Source organism: Phyllostomus discolor, chromosome 7, assembly GCF_004126475.2.
Source record: "Phyllostomus discolor isolate MPI-MPIP mPhyDis1 chromosome 7, mPhyDis1.pri.v3, whole genome shotgun sequence".
Classification (NCBI taxonomy): Eukaryota; Metazoa; Chordata; class Mammalia; order Chiroptera; family Phyllostomidae; genus Phyllostomus; species Phyllostomus discolor.
The window spans coordinates 50,076,514-50,091,870 of NC_040909.2; the positions used below are offsets into that span (position 1 = coordinate 50,076,514).

General features: G+C 37.7%; 1 protein-coding gene across 9 annotated transcripts in view; it reads left to right on the forward strand.

Annotated features, from left to right (window-relative positions):
* The window catches only part of CCDC66 (coiled-coil domain containing 66), a 62,019-nt gene that overhangs the window by 43,986 nt on the left and 2,676 nt on the right, over window positions 1–15,357 (forward strand). For 8 of the 9 annotated variants that reach the window (XM_028517833.2, XM_036030932.1, XM_036030935.1 and 5 more), the window contains 4 exons: window positions 12,558–13,048; window positions 13,642–13,682; window positions 14,518–14,756; window positions 15,021–15,148. In XM_028517833.2, the coding sequence (XP_028373634.1) occupies window positions 12,558–13,048; window positions 13,642–13,682; window positions 14,518–14,756; window positions 15,021–15,148 (899 nt within the window). The remainder of the gene's footprint in view (window positions 1–12,557; window positions 13,049–13,641; window positions 13,683–14,517; window positions 14,757–15,020; window positions 15,149–15,357) is intronic. The other variant, XM_036030934.1, reaches the window with a different exon arrangement.

The following is a 15,357-nucleotide window of genomic DNA, read 5'->3' on the forward strand; positions in this document are numbered from 1 at the left end:
CCCAGGCTAGATTGACAGTGGTCTAGGACCACCCTCTGCTGCCATTCTGGTTTATATGGCATATGTACCTTTCTTCCCCTGGGTCCACCCCCAATCTAGTCCTGGAAGGGTGGGGACAAGGGCTTTCCCCCTTATTTAATTATCTTTCTAGATCTTGGTACACTGGGGGCCCTATCCCTTCATCTTTAGAGGTAATGGCTTGTTTGGACCCTATCCATCATTTCTCTAGCCTTAAGCATGGTTGGGCCCCATCTGTTCATCTTTCCAGCTTTCCCCACATACTTGGGCCATATCCATTCATTTTCCAGCTTTCAGTATACTCAATTTAAGTATCCCCCCTGCTGCCATCCCAGCTGGTGGGGGGAGACTGCCCTGACTCTGATACATTCAAGGCTGCCTGGCTTCCTTGCCCTTGAAGCCTCAAGCTATGCTGAAGTGACTCTGCCATTGCCTAGCCTAATGCTTTGTTGCAGCTGGGCCCCACCACCACTCCCACCTGGGGGTGAGAGGGAGATGGTGCCAGAGCGGTGGTGCCCTGCCACTTGTGGTGTCTGCCAGGGTTCCCGCTGCCTCTGGGCCAGGCAGTTGCACAGCTAGGATGCTGCAGTCAGCTGAACCTCAGGGCTCTGCACCCCACCCCCAGAGAGGCACCCCCTTCTCCTTGCAGCTTGGCACAGTCTGCCAAGTGTCAGCTCCTTGGCTCATAGAGAAGTGGCAGGCCAAGAGTATGGGCCTATCTACCCGTAACAACCATTCTGTACATTATGTCTCAATGTCTTATAACTAGTAGTTTGTTCCTTTTGACCTCCCTTCACCAATATCACTCACTTCCCTTACCACACCAATCTATCTATGAACTTTTTGTTAAGATGCCACATACAAGTGCAATTATATGGTATTTGTCTTTATCTGACTTATTTCACTTAGTATCATGTCCTCAGGCTTTTATTATTTTTTTATGGCTGAATAATATTCTGTCTATTGTGTATATCACACATATCTATATGTATTCATATATGCACATACATACTAAATTTCTGTACCTATTCATTTATCCATGGACACTTAAGTTGCTTCCCTGTCTTAGCTATTATAAATAATGCTGCATATGTTCTTTTGAATTAGTGTTTTGGATTTCTTCAGTTATATTCTCAGAAGTGGGATTGCTGGGTCAAAAGGCAGAACCATTTTTATTTTTTTGAGGTATCTCCATACTGCTTTCCGCAGTGACTGCACGAATCAGCATTCCCAGCAACAGTGCACAAGGGTTCTCTTCTCTCCACATCCTTTCAACATCTGTTTCTTATCTTTTTGATAATAGACATTCTAACAGATGTATGGTGATATCTCATTGTGGTTTTTATTCTCACTTCCCTAATAATTAGTGATGTTAACATCCTTTCATGTACCTGTTGGCCATCTGTATGTCATCTTTGGAGAAATGCTAGTTTAGATTTTCTGTCCATGTTTTCATCAGATTATTTGTGAGTGTTTTTTCACTGTGTTGTATGAGTTCTTGTAATTTCCAATATTTTTCTTCCACTCAATAGGTTGCCCCTCAGTTTATTGATGGTTTCCTTTACTGTGCAGCAGCTTTATAGTTTGATGAAGTCCCTCTTGTTTACTTTGCTTTTGGCATCAGATCCAAAAATGATCTGACACCACGACTGATGTCAAGGAATTTACCATCTATGTTGTCTCAGAGTTTTATGGTTTTCAGGTCTTATAATCAAGCCTTTAATCAATTTAGATTTAATTTTTGTATATGATATAAGACAGGGGTACCCAACCTCTAGGCTGTGGACTTGTACCTGTCAGGAACTGGGCCGCACAGCAGGAGGTGAGCTTGAAGGTAATACACTTGAATCTTCCTGAAACCATCCTCCCACCCTTGGTCTGTGGAAGAATTGTCTTCCATGGAATTGGTCCATGGTGCCAAAAAGATCAGGGACCTCCAATATAAGATATTAGTATAATTTTATTTTTTTGTATTTGGCTATCTGGTTTTCCTAGCACCAAATATTGAAGAGACTGTCCTTTCCTCATTGTATAATCTTGGCTAACTTATTATAAATCAATTGACCATGTATGGGTGAGTTTATTTCTGGGCTCTCTGTTCTGTTGTATTGACATGTGTGTTTGTTTTTATTTCAATACCATACTGTTTGATTATTATTGCTTTGTAGTATAGTTTGAAATCAGGGAGTGTGTTGCTTCTGGCTTTTTCTTTCTCAAGATTACTTTGACTATTCAGGGTCTTTTGTGGTTCCATACAAATTTTGGGATTGTTTCTTCTATTTCTGTGAAAAATACCCCTGGGATTTTGACAGGGATTTCATTGAAATTTGTGGATCACTTTGGGTAGTATGGATATTTTAATAATATTAATTCTTCCCATTTGTAATTTTGGAATAGTTTTCCTTTCATTTGCATTTTCTTGAATTTTTTCCATTAATGTCTTACAGTTTTCAATGTACAGGTCTTTCACCTCTTTCGTTAAATTTATTCCTAGAATTCTTTTTGATGCAATTGTAAATAGGGTAATTTTCTTAGTTTCTCTATCTTGTAGTTTCTTATTGGTATCTAGAACTGCAACAGAGTTTCATGTATTGATTTTGTATCCTGCAACTTCACTAAACTCATTTGTTCTAACAGCTTTTTTTTTGTAGAAGGGTTTTCTGTTATGTCATCGGCAAGTAGTGACAGTTTTACTGTTTCCTCACTAATTTGGATGCCTTCTATTTCTTTTTCTTGTTTAATTGCTCTGGCTAAGACTTACATTAGTATATTGAATAAAAGTGGTGAGAATGGCATCCTTGTCTTGTTCCTGATCTTAGAAAAAGCTTTCAACTTTTCACCCTTGAGTATGTTAGCTGTGGGCTTGTCATAGGTAGCCTTTATTATGTTGAGGTATGTTTCCTCTATTCCCAGTTTGTTCAGAGTAATAAATGCATGTTGAATTTTGTCAAATGCTTTTCTGCATCTATTGAGATGATCATATGATCTTTATTCATTTTTTAAAAGATTTCATTTATTTATTTTAGAGCAAAGGGAAGGGAAGGAGAAAGAGAGGGAGAGAAACATCAATGTGTGGTTGCATCTTGCACACCCCATACCAGGGACCCAGCCCGCAACCCAGGCATGTGTCCTGACTAGGAATTGGACCCATGACCCTTTGGTTTGCAGTCCAGCACTCAATCCACTGAGCCACACCAGCCACAGCTTTAGTTTTTGTTTTTTATTATAGTGTGTCTCATTGATTGATATGTGTGTACTGAATTCTCCTTGCATCCTTGAAATAAATCACACTGGATCACAGTGTATATAATCCTTTTAATGTATTGTTGAATTCACTTTGTTAATATTTTGTTGGGAAGTTTTTCCATATGTTTCATCAGGGATATTGGTTTGTAATTTTACTTTCTTGTGGTAGACATATCTTGTTTTGGTATCGGGGTAATGCTGGCCTCATAAAATTAGTTCAGAAGCATTTCCTCCTCTTCTAACTCTTTTGTAAAAGGATTGGTAATAATTCTTCTTCGAATATTTGGTAGAATTTACTAGTGAAGCTATCTGGTTCTGGACTTTTGTTTGTTGGGTAGTTTTTGATTACTCATTTTCTTTACTAGTAATGGGTCTGTTTAAATGTTCTATTTCTTCTCGATTTAGTCTTGGTAGGTTGTACATTTCCAGGAATTTATCCATTTCTTACAGGTTCTCAAATATATTGGTGTATGATTGTTCATACTGTTCTCACGATTCTTCATATTTCTGTGGTATCAGTTGTAACATCTCTCTCATGTCTGATTTTATTTGAGTACTTTCTCCTTTATTTTTGGTGAGTCTAGCAGAAGGTTTGTCAGATTATCTTTTCAAAGAGCCAGCTCTTACAGTTTTATTGTATTTTTTTCTATTATCTTTTTAGTCTCTATTTTATTTCCTCTGTGTTCTTTATTTCCTTCTAGTAACTTTGGTTTTCATTTTTTCTTTTTTCCAGTTCCTTGAGGTATAATTACGTTGTTTCTTTGATATTTTTCTTATTTCTTGATGTAGGCATTTATCATGATGAACTTCTCTCTTCGACCTGCTTTCACCGCATTCCATAAGTTTTGATGTATTTTCATTTTAATTTGTCTCAAGGTATTTTTTGAAGTCCTCTTCATTTCTTCTTTGACCCATTGGTTGTTACATAGCATGTTATTTAATATCCACATATTTGCAGATTTTCCAGCTTTCTTGTAATTCATTTTTAGTTTCATACCATTATAGTTGGAAAAAGCATTTGGTATGATTTCAGTCTTCATAAATGTATTAAGACTTGTTTGTGGCTTTATACATGATCTATACTAGACAATGTTCTGTGTGCACTTGAAAAAAATGTTCATTCTGTTGGAATTGGATGGTATGTTTTGTATATATCTGTGAATTACATTGGTCTAACATTTCATGTAAGGTCGGTGTTTTCCTATTGATTTTCTGTTTGGATGATCTATCCATTGTGTATGTGGGTTATTAACATCTGCTACTATCATATTGTTATTTCTCCCTTAATGTCTGTTAATCTTTGTTTCATATGTTTAGGTGCTCCTATGTTGGGTTCTGAAATATTTACAATACTCTTGTTGGATTGACCTCTTTATCGTTATGTAATGTCCTTCTTTTACCATCCCTTCACTTTTATTTTGAGTGTGTCCTCACATCTGAAGTGAGTCTCTTGCAGCCCTCCCTTATCCACAAATTCATTTTACATGGTTTTAGTTAACTTCGATTGACTGTGGAAATTTTAAATGGAAAATTCCAGAAAGAAACAATTCATAAGTTTTATATTGAATACCATTCTGAGTGGCATGATAAAACCTTGTCCTGTCCCACCTAGGACATGAGTTATCCTTTTGTCCAGCAAATCCACCCTGTATGTACTACCTGCATGTATCAGTCACCTTGTTATCAGATCAACTGTCACAGTATCACAGTGCTTGTGTTCAGATAATCCTTATTTTACTTAATGGCCCCAAAGCACAAGAATAGTGATGCTCACAAATGGAATGTACCAAAGAGAAGCCACAAAGTGCATGTATATATGGAAAAAACATGCATTGGGTTTAGTACTACCTGTGGTTTCAGGTATCAACTGTGGATCTTGGAACATATCCCTCACAGATAATGGGGGACTACTACAGATGGGTCTTAATTTTATATCTGTTTTAGCCACTCTGTATCTTTTGATTGGAGGAGAATTCTATTTACATTTACAATAACTGTTGATAGGTATGTACTTATTGCCATTTTGTTCATTGTTTTCTGGTTTGTAGTTTCTCTGTTCCTTTCTTTTTTTAAGATTTATTTATTTTTAGAGAGGGAAGGGAGGGAGATGGGGGGGAGAGAGAGAGAGAAACATCAATGTGCGGTTGCTGGGGGCTGTGGCCTGCAACCCAGACATGTGCCCTGGCTGGGAATCGAACCTGCAACATTTTGGTTCGCAGCCCATGCTCAATCCACTGAGCTATGCCGGCTTGTTCCTTTCTTTTTTTACTCTTTATGTTTTGAAGATTTCTTTAGTGTTGTGCTTAGATTCTTTTCTCTTTCTCTTTGTTGTTTCTCCTGTGGGTTTTTGCCTTGTGGTTACCACGAGGCTTACATGTAACAACTGATACTTATAACAGTTGATTTTAAGTTGGTAACAATGTAAGTTTTGACACATTCTAAATCTCTCTGTTTTTACTTTCCCTCCCTTCACATTTTATGTTTTTAATTTTTTTTTATTCTGGAATGTAAAGTTCTTCTTTTCATTAAAGTATAGTTGACATACAATATTAGTTTCATTTGTACAACATAGCGATTTGACATTTATATATACCTTATGAAGTGTTCACCAGGGGAAGTCTAGTATCACCCTACAAAGTTATCACAATATTATTGACTGTATTCCCTGTGCTGGGTCCCATTTACTTATTTTTTATTTTGTTGCCATTATTCAAGGAGATATATCAGAAAAGAAGTATTGCTATGAGAAATGTCAGAATTTACTGTTTGCTTCTAGAAATTTTACAGTTTCAAGTCTTAAATTTAGGTATTTAATCAGCTTGAGTTTATTTTGTATATGGTCCCATATAATTTTTTTGCATGTAGCTGTCCAGTGTTCTTAACAACATTTATTGAAGACTTTTTCGCATTGTTTATTCTTGCCTCCTTTGTTGTAAATTTAATTGATTATATAAGCATAGGTTTATTTCTGGGCTCTTTATTCTGTTCCATTGACCTACGTGTCTGTTTTTGTGTTAGTATCATACTGTTTTGATTATTGTATCATTGTAGTATAGTTTGAAATCAGGGAGACTGAGGTTTCCACCTTCAGTTTCATTTACTTCTGCTATGGTCTTTATTCCTTCCTTCTACGGTAACGTTGGGCTTTGTTTATTCTTTTTCTACTTCCTTTAGGTGTAAGTTTGGATTATTAGAGATTTTTCTTGTTTCTGAGGTAGACCAGTGTTGTTATAAACTTCCCCCTTATAACAGCTTTTGCTGTGTCCCATAGATTTTGTAATGTTTCCATTTTTCTTTATCTTGAGGCATTATTTTCATAACATTTGATTTCATCGACTCATTGGTTGTTTGCTAGCATGTTGTTCAGCCTCCACCTGTATTCTTTCCAGGTTTCCTCTTGTAACTAATTTCTAGTTTCATACCATTGTGGTTATAAAAGATGCTTGACATGATTTCAATCTTCTTAAATTTCTTGACTTGTTTTATAGCCTAACATGTAATCTGCTCTGGGCACTGCTTGTGTGCACTTCAGAAGAATGTGTAGTCTACTGTTTGGGGATGGAATGTTCTGTAAATATCTATTAAGTCTATTTAGTCTAATATGTCACTTAAGGCCAATATTTCTTTGTTAATTTTGTGTGGATTATCTATCAATTGATGTAAGTGGGGTTTTTAAGTCCCCTGCTATTATTGTGTTACTGTTAGTCTCTCCCTTTATGTCCATTAATATTTGCTGCATTTCACTGCTCTTAAGTTGCATGCATAGATGTTTAGAGTATTATATCCTCTTGTTAGATTGATCCCTTTATTATTATGTCATAATATTCAGCCACCCTGTCTTTTGAATGTAGCACTTAGTCCATTTACATTTAAAGTAATTATTGATAAGGTATGTATTTATTGCAATTTAATTGTTTTCACACTAGCTTTTATGACGGTGATTTTTCTTCTTTTATATGTTTTCTTATTTCTAGTTTTGGTCCTTTTTTTCCCACTTGAACTCCCTTTAACATTCCTTGTAATGTCGTAGTGATGATGAACTCCATAGCTTTTGCCTGTCTGGGAAACTCTTCTTCAATTCTGAATGATAACTTTGCCAAGTGGGGTATTCTTGGTTGAAAGTTTTCTCTCTTTCATCGTGTTGAATATATCCTGTCCCTCTCTCTGGTCTGCAAAGTTTCTGTTAAAAAGTCAGCTCGGCATTTCCTTGTATGTAACTAGTTTTTCTCTTGCTACTTTTAAGATTTTCTTGCTTTGCCCTGGCTGGTGTGGCCCAGTTGGTTGGAGCATTGTCCCATAGCCAAAAGGGTTGAGGGTTCAATTCCTGGTAAGGGCGTATGCCTAGGTTGCAGATTTGAGCCCCAGTCTAGGTGCATATGGGAGGCAGCCAATCAGTGTTTCTCTCTTGCATCATGTTTCTCTCCCTCTCTTTATAGAAAGCAATGAAAAAGTGCCCTTGGGTAAGAATGACAAATAACAAGATTCTCTGTTTTCCTTGAACTTTTAACATTTTACTATTGATGTTCTTGGTGTGAGGTTTTTTTTTTGGTTCATCTTGTTTGGGACTCTTTGTGCTACTTGGATATGGATGTCTGTTTCCTTTGTCAGGTTAGGGACATTTCCAGCCATTATTTCTTCAAATAGATTTACTGTTCCTTTCTCTCACTCTTCTCCTTCTGGGATCCCTGTGACACAAATGTTAGTACATTTGATGTTGTCCCAGAGGTTCCTTATGCTATGCTCATTCTTTTAAATTTTTTATTCTCCCATTTGGTGATTTCCACTATCCTGTCTTTCTGATCACTGATCTATTCTGGTGTATTTTTCAGTTAGTTCAGCTCTGATCAGTTCTTTATAGTTTTTGTCTCTTTGTTGAAGTTCTCAGCTTGCCTACAGAGTTTGGCGAGCATCTTTATGACTGTTGTTTTGAATTCTTAATCTAGTAGATAGCTCCTTTCCATTTTGTTTAATTTTTTTTCCTGGGGTTTTATATTGTTTTTTGTATGGAATATACTCTTTTGTCTCCTCAATTTTGCCTGTTTGGTTCTATGCATTGGGTAGACCACCTGTCTTCTGGTCTTGAAAATGTGGCCTTTTTTAGAAGGTGTACCATGGTGCCAAGTGATGGTATCCCCCGTCAACCCCCTCTCACCAGAGCTATGTGCTCCCGAGGTGTTCCCTGTGTGGCCTTCTGTTGTGATTGGGGTACAACTGCTAAGGACACACTGGGCAGGCAAGGCTGGCGCTGGGCACAGCTGGCTGTGGGGCCTGACCATAACTAACCCTTGAGCATGCACTGATGTCCAGAGCAGGGCTTTGGTGTAGCTGGCAGTGAGGCCCAGCCTTGACTGTTGAAAACACACAGCAATGTGCTGGTGCTGCTGAGGCCACCCACCGGGTATGGCAGGGGTGCCAACCTGGTGGGTCCTCAGAGAAATGCCAGGGTGGGGTCAACAGTGTTAGCAACATTAATGGAGAAGTCAGAAATGGTATCTGGTAGTATCAGACTAGCTAGATGGGAGTAAATAAAGATTTTTAAATGGTGCCTGCCAGTAGTTATATCTCTGGCAAAGTTCTAACCAGGTCCCTGTCCCTCCAGCACACACCCTAAAATTAGTCAGTGTGTCACCTTCTTACAACACCCAGGTGCTTTCAAACTGCTGCCTCTGCACTGGTACTCAGAGAGCACAACCTTGGTTTCCTGCAGGCCTTTGGCTTTCCCAGCTGTAAGCCCTGCCAGTTTTCTAAGCTAGATGTTATGGAAGCTCCTTTTTCTGGTGCCTGTTCCTCAGGCTTGGGCTCAGACCCCTTTCTTTTCAGGTGGGGACCTCCAAGACTGTGGTATCTTACCCACTTGCTGGTTATCACTCAGGGAGTGGAGTGGTAGTCTGCCAAGAACTGTCTCTGTGATCCAGGAATGCAAGCAAACCCTCACGGCCTCCAGGGCCAGGCCATCAGGAACATTACCCTGGCTGTGGCCACAAATAATGGGACACCAGATGCGTGTTACAGTGCCTTTCCAGGAAATACTGGCACTCTGGAATGGGGCACAAGGAGAGTACGAAGATGGTACATGCCAGCTGGAACTATGCAGAAGGGGAACAAAAGATGACGCTTGCTTGGGGTTGGGGAACTTGCCTAGAGTTAAAAAATAAATCACCCGCCAGGTTCAGTCTTCTGGAGGGGATCCCAGCAGGCCCCTAGATGTGTTAAGTTAGATGCCTGCCCCTCAGGCCAACATTTTAATGAAGGTAAGTGATCCACTTTCAAGTACAGTCTGGACACAATTGGCTGCCTCTGCACTGGGCCCTGGGGCAAGTGAGTTCATGTGTGAGCTTTTGTGGGTTTCATGTTTGCAAGCCCTGTTGACTGCCAAAGTTACATGTTTTGGAGGTTCATCTCTTAAGTGTAGGTCTTAAAACTACAATGTGGTGTACAAACCCTTTGTTCCTCGGGGAAAAGCTCTTGAGTTTTGAATTCCCTCCCAATTCATGGGTTGCCATGCCGGGGGTAGGGTGGATGGCTTGATTGTGTCTTGGCCTCTCCTAGTGACTTCAGTGTGGTCTCTTTCTCACTTGCCTGATGTGTAGGAGTCACTGGGACAGTTTTTATGATTGTTTCAGAGGAAATTATTCCATATATTGCTGTAGATTCAGTATGTCCATGTGAGGAGGTGAATTGAGGATCTTACTAGGTCACCACCTTGAACTGGAAAACGTCTTAATTCCCAATGCAGCCTCCTATGAGTAACTTGAAAAGAGACAAAAATCAATTTGACTGGTTATAGGCTAGGAAATTATATTCCTCTAGAAATATAAAAGCCACTCTGAAGTTGCATAGTAGATAGCTACAAAACAAAAATGTGTTGAAAGAAATCTGTACCCTAATAGAGCACGATTTTCTGCTAGTTAATTTTAGACCTTACTTTGAAAACACCAAATGACCCACATTATTTGACAGAAAGTAGAAAGGAACCTTGAAAAGGGAAGTGGGGTAAAGCAATTTGCCAGTGTAACCTGCTTACTTACCTGAAATTATTCTGCTTATGAGCTCTTGGTATTTCTTGATAGTTGCCTTTTAAGCCTGAAGAATCTAGTCCAGTCCCTTCCCCATGTCCACATAAATAACAAAGTTATATAAATCCTCACACCAGTTAAAGAAAAGTGAAACTAAGTCTTTAAGATAGTAAAATTCTGTGTATTAACAATGAGCAGCTATACATAAGCAAAATTAATCAGGGTCCCAAAATCGAAAAATTCAAATGATTTATTTAGAAAGGCACCTTTGGTAAAGGGACAGAGTCAATATAAGGTGAAGTTCCAGGAAATGAGCTAGTGGAATAAATATCTTGACTTCACTCTTTTTTCTCTTTAATCTGCTTGTGAACACTCTTGGCAGAAGCAGAAGCCAGAGGACCCAGGAAATCATTGATATGGTTCATACCAACCTGCCAGGGCAGAGAGCAGGATAGAAAAAGGTGTCAAGTGTGTCTAGAGTGGAAAAAGAAATACCCAGGAAGAGAATGACCACAGGCTGGGCAGCCTTACCAGGGATTAGTCTTAGAGCAACTCCAGCCTGAAATAACCACCTAAGAAGTCTCCATGATAAGAGCAATAACTGGGCTATTCTTTTTTTTAATGTGCAGCCTGACCTCCTTCTTTCATTAAATTTTAATCATAAGTAAAAGGAAGTTTTTACAAGGTTTTCAACTGGCTACACAGCTGTGCAAGCAGAGCACATCATTGAACATTATATTAGTTAAGGATATTTCAGATGTCTTTGGTGAAACTTTTACTGTTTTTTTACAATGGAAAAAATGAAAGGTTGTATGTGATTCAGGGATGATCTGCAGGCAAAAGCGTAATGGTGTGTGAGATATGGACTTAAAAGAACATAAAATGTAACATGACTGTATATCAATAGCAACATTTCCCTAAAAATCTGGTACCAAGAGGGCAGTTAAAAAAGACATTTTCCCAGTGTCTCTGGAGTGAAAACAACTGAAGGACACTTTCCAGGTCCCTTTATATTCAATACTTAGGTACTTTGTTAATTTCAAACCAAGAACACTTCACATCTCGTTTTTTTACATTGCTTTTGATGAAGTTTTTGTCAGTTACCATTGATATGAAAATTGCAAATTAAACTTTTTCTTGGAAGTATACTTAGTTGTACAAGATGGTATTAGATATGGTGTTTGTATATTCAAGTCAAAGCCAAGACCATGCTGTTGAAAGTTGTTTAAAAAATGGTCTATTCAGCCCTGGCTGGCATAGCTCAGTGGATTGTGTGCGGGCTGCTAACCAAAGCATCGCAGGTATGATTCCCAGTCAGGGCACATGCCTGGGTTGCAGGCCACGGCCCCCAGCAACCACACATTGATGTTTCTCTCTCTCCCTCCCTTCCCTCTCTAAAAATAAATAAAATCTCTTAAAAAAAGAATATTTAAAAAAAATGGTCTATTCATATGTGATGCTACAAATGAATCAATCTTAAATTCTGGTATGTACTCTAGCATAGGATGATCCACTTGTGTGAGGGATCTAGGGTAGGGTGAACAAATTCGGAGATGGAAAGTAGAGTGGAAGTTACTGGGGTTGGGAGAGTATGGAATGGGAGATTCTGTGTAGTGGGTGTTCTTTATGCCACTGAACTATATACTTAAAAATGGTTTAATGAAAGATCTGGAGAAATTAGAACCCTTGTGTATTACTGGTGGGGTTGTAAAATAGTGCAGCCACTATAGAAAACAGCAATTACCATTTGAACTAGGAATTCTACTTCTGGGTGTATACCTGAAAAAACTGAAAAGATCTGAGGTATTTGGACACCCATGTTCATCAAGGTGGAAGCAACCTGTGTCCCATGGCATATGAATGGGTAAACAGGTGTGTTTACATACATACAATGGTGTATTATTCAGTCTTAAAAAGGGTGGAAATTCTGACAATTCTATAACATAGGTGAACTTCTGAGGACATTATACTAAGTGAAAATAGCCAGTCACAAAAAGACAAATATTTGTGACTTTACTTATGTGAAGCACTTAGTCACATTTATAGAAACAAAGTAGAATGGTGATTGCCAGGGGCTTGGGGGATGGAGGAATGGGGAGATATTTAATGGCTATATAATTTATTTTGAAAATTTTAAGGAAAAATGTTTTAGAGGGTAGTAGAAGGTAGTAACTAATAAAACAATTACCTTTAAAAGATGGTTAAAATGGAAAATTTTATGTTAAGTATATTTTAACTACAATATTAAAAATCATATGCTTTTTTTTTTCCTTTTAGATGACTTAAATATTGAAATATTCACCAGTGCAGAATCACACTGTGGATCAGTAACAGAGAGGGAAATTATAAATTGTTCCTCTCCCGAGATACCTGCAGAATTTAATGAACAGTTTAACACCAAGAAAAACAAACAAGAACTAAGAAGTCAGGATAAAGGATTGAACTTAGAAAAAGAAAATAGTTGGTATAATGACCATTGCAATCAGTTCACAAGTGCAGAGAAACAAACAAAACATAGGAAGAAGTGTCCTAAAAGGCCTGATTGGAATATAAATAAGCCACTCAAAGGGTATATTCCAGCATCAGAAAAGTACCCTAAGCAGCTTCAAAAGCAGAGAGAAGAAAAAAAGGTAAGAAGGCAAATGGAACTGCTTCATTTGGTAGAAAGAAATAATCCTGGAAACCTCTCTCAAAATAGAAGCACTTCACCAGTTCATTCATCTCATCAGGAAACTGAGTCAAAGTTCAGGTGGCATCTAGTCAAAAAGGTAAAGCTCTTCTGTCTCAAATACATATTTTAAAGTGTATGTTGTTTCTAGATTTAAAAGTTCCCCACATGCATGTTTTCACAAGGCTGTTTATCTGAAATTTGCTTTAATTTACACCCAGGGCTAGCAAACTATGGCCCATGAGCAAATCTGCCCTGCTGCCTGCTTTTATAAATAAAGTTTTAAAAATACACAGCCATCGCATTCTTTTTCTTTTATGTATTATCTTTGGCTGGTCTCACACAACAGCTGCTGAGTTTAGAGTACCAGTAGAGACCAGTTGGCCCACACAGCCAAGTGTTTACTATCTGGTCCTTTAGTTTACCCTTAAACCTTGTATGGATTAATGCTACTCTTTATTCAAACACCCATTCAGAAGTTTATGATCCAGATAGATAGAAGGTAATTTATAAGATCAGGAATTAATGGCTTGGTTCTGACTCAGGAAAAATACAAAATCTACCCCATAATCTATTATCTTTTATTCAAATATTATCCTCAAATATTTTTCCCAACAAATAACCACTAAAGTATTTGTGAGAACATGTGGAAATACTATTATTCCTTTCTGCATTTATCTACCCATCTTTTAGGAAGAAGAATGTCTGAAAATTAATTCTTTCAACAAAGAAAGGTATGTTAAGGATAGCATGATTCCACAGCTACTTAGTGCTTTGTATGTGGTACAAAAGAGATAAAAAGTATTTGCTGAAAATACAGTTGAGATCAAGCATGTATATATAAAAAGTATTTGCTGAAAATACAAGTAAGATCAACCATGTATATATATGAAGACAGAAACAGGAAAGAGTGTGATTTCCAGGTGAGGAGTAGAGGTCTAAGGGAAAGGGGTGGCTGGCATTTAAAATTACCAAGATTATTTAAGCTAAGTTGGATTGGGCCCAGGCCTCCTAGGCAGGAATGTGGGTGATGTTTTCTGTTATCTCCCAGCTTTAACACTTTTGATTTTCCAGATATGACAAGTGTCAAACTAAGACATTCTGCTTGGATTGGAGGGTGGGTGGGAAGAAATGACTGGTATGGATAATGAGAAATTCAATTAACCAGTTGAAAATTTAGAATTGTTAGATGTTTTATTTTGTCTTTGTTCAAAAAACAGCTGGTTCAGTTTTGTCTCAGAATGTGTCTGTAACAGCAAGTTTAGTTCAGATAGTAAAGTACATTATTTTATGATGAATTATTTGAGAAACATTTGCCTTAAATAACCTAGGTAGTGTTGATCCTCAGATCTAGTTTAATCCCTTCCTTGCCCCAACTGGCATATGGCATAGACTGTATGTGTATATTTTAGCAAGTACTAGTAAAAACTTAAATTAATCCTATTTTATTTCTAAAGGTGTTACAAGCATATTTAGGATAAATTGAAACGCAATTAAATAGTAGATATGCTTAATCTAAAATACACCATTTTTCATTAATCCCTATTTATGCTTTTTTGAAAAATACAGGTCTCAATCACCACCAGTTTCTATGGTGAAAAACAGAACACAACAAACTCAGACATTAAAAAATAATTATGAAAGAGAGAACCTGATCTCAGGAGGCAATCAAACAGAATTATCACCTAGAATTTCTGAACCATCTCATTTTATTCCCTATGTTCGAACCAATGAGATCTATTACCTTGATCCAGATGCACCATTGTCTAGGCCTCTAACTCAGGATCCTCAGTACCAAAATCCACTAAGTAAGTATTCTTTCCCTCTACAATTATAAATTCAAAATCCAAATTGGTATTCTGGTCCTAGTTCTAGAAAGTGTCCTAACAAGGTCTGCCCAAGTTTGGGGATCCATTACTAAATTTTTAATCAACTATCTTATTACTTGAATTTTGCTTGGTGCTTTCTTAGGATATACATTTATTCATGAATCCTTAGAATATACTGTAGTGTAGGTTTATATCATATTGTTAGGAATATATTTGATTCTTGTCATTTTCATCTGGCTTTAGACTTTGACCAAGAACAAAGACAGCTATTTGACTCTGATTATGTCAGGGATCCACTTCTTAATCCTAACCTGGTGAAAAACAGGGATAGACAGCAAGCAATCCTAAAGGGACTGTCAGAACTGAGACAGGTACGAACTTTTTTTTTTTAATGAAGGATGTGACTGTTTCCTGGCTGTGTGTTGGAATGGCTGTTTACTAAATGCCTGGTTGTCTACATGATTTGTGACTTTACTACATCCCAGTTTAAAATAAAAATTTCAGCGTCAGGGTGGGGCAAAAGTAGGTTTACAGTTATGAGTACATGAAACAAGTTATTCTTGTATTATTTTCCATAAGA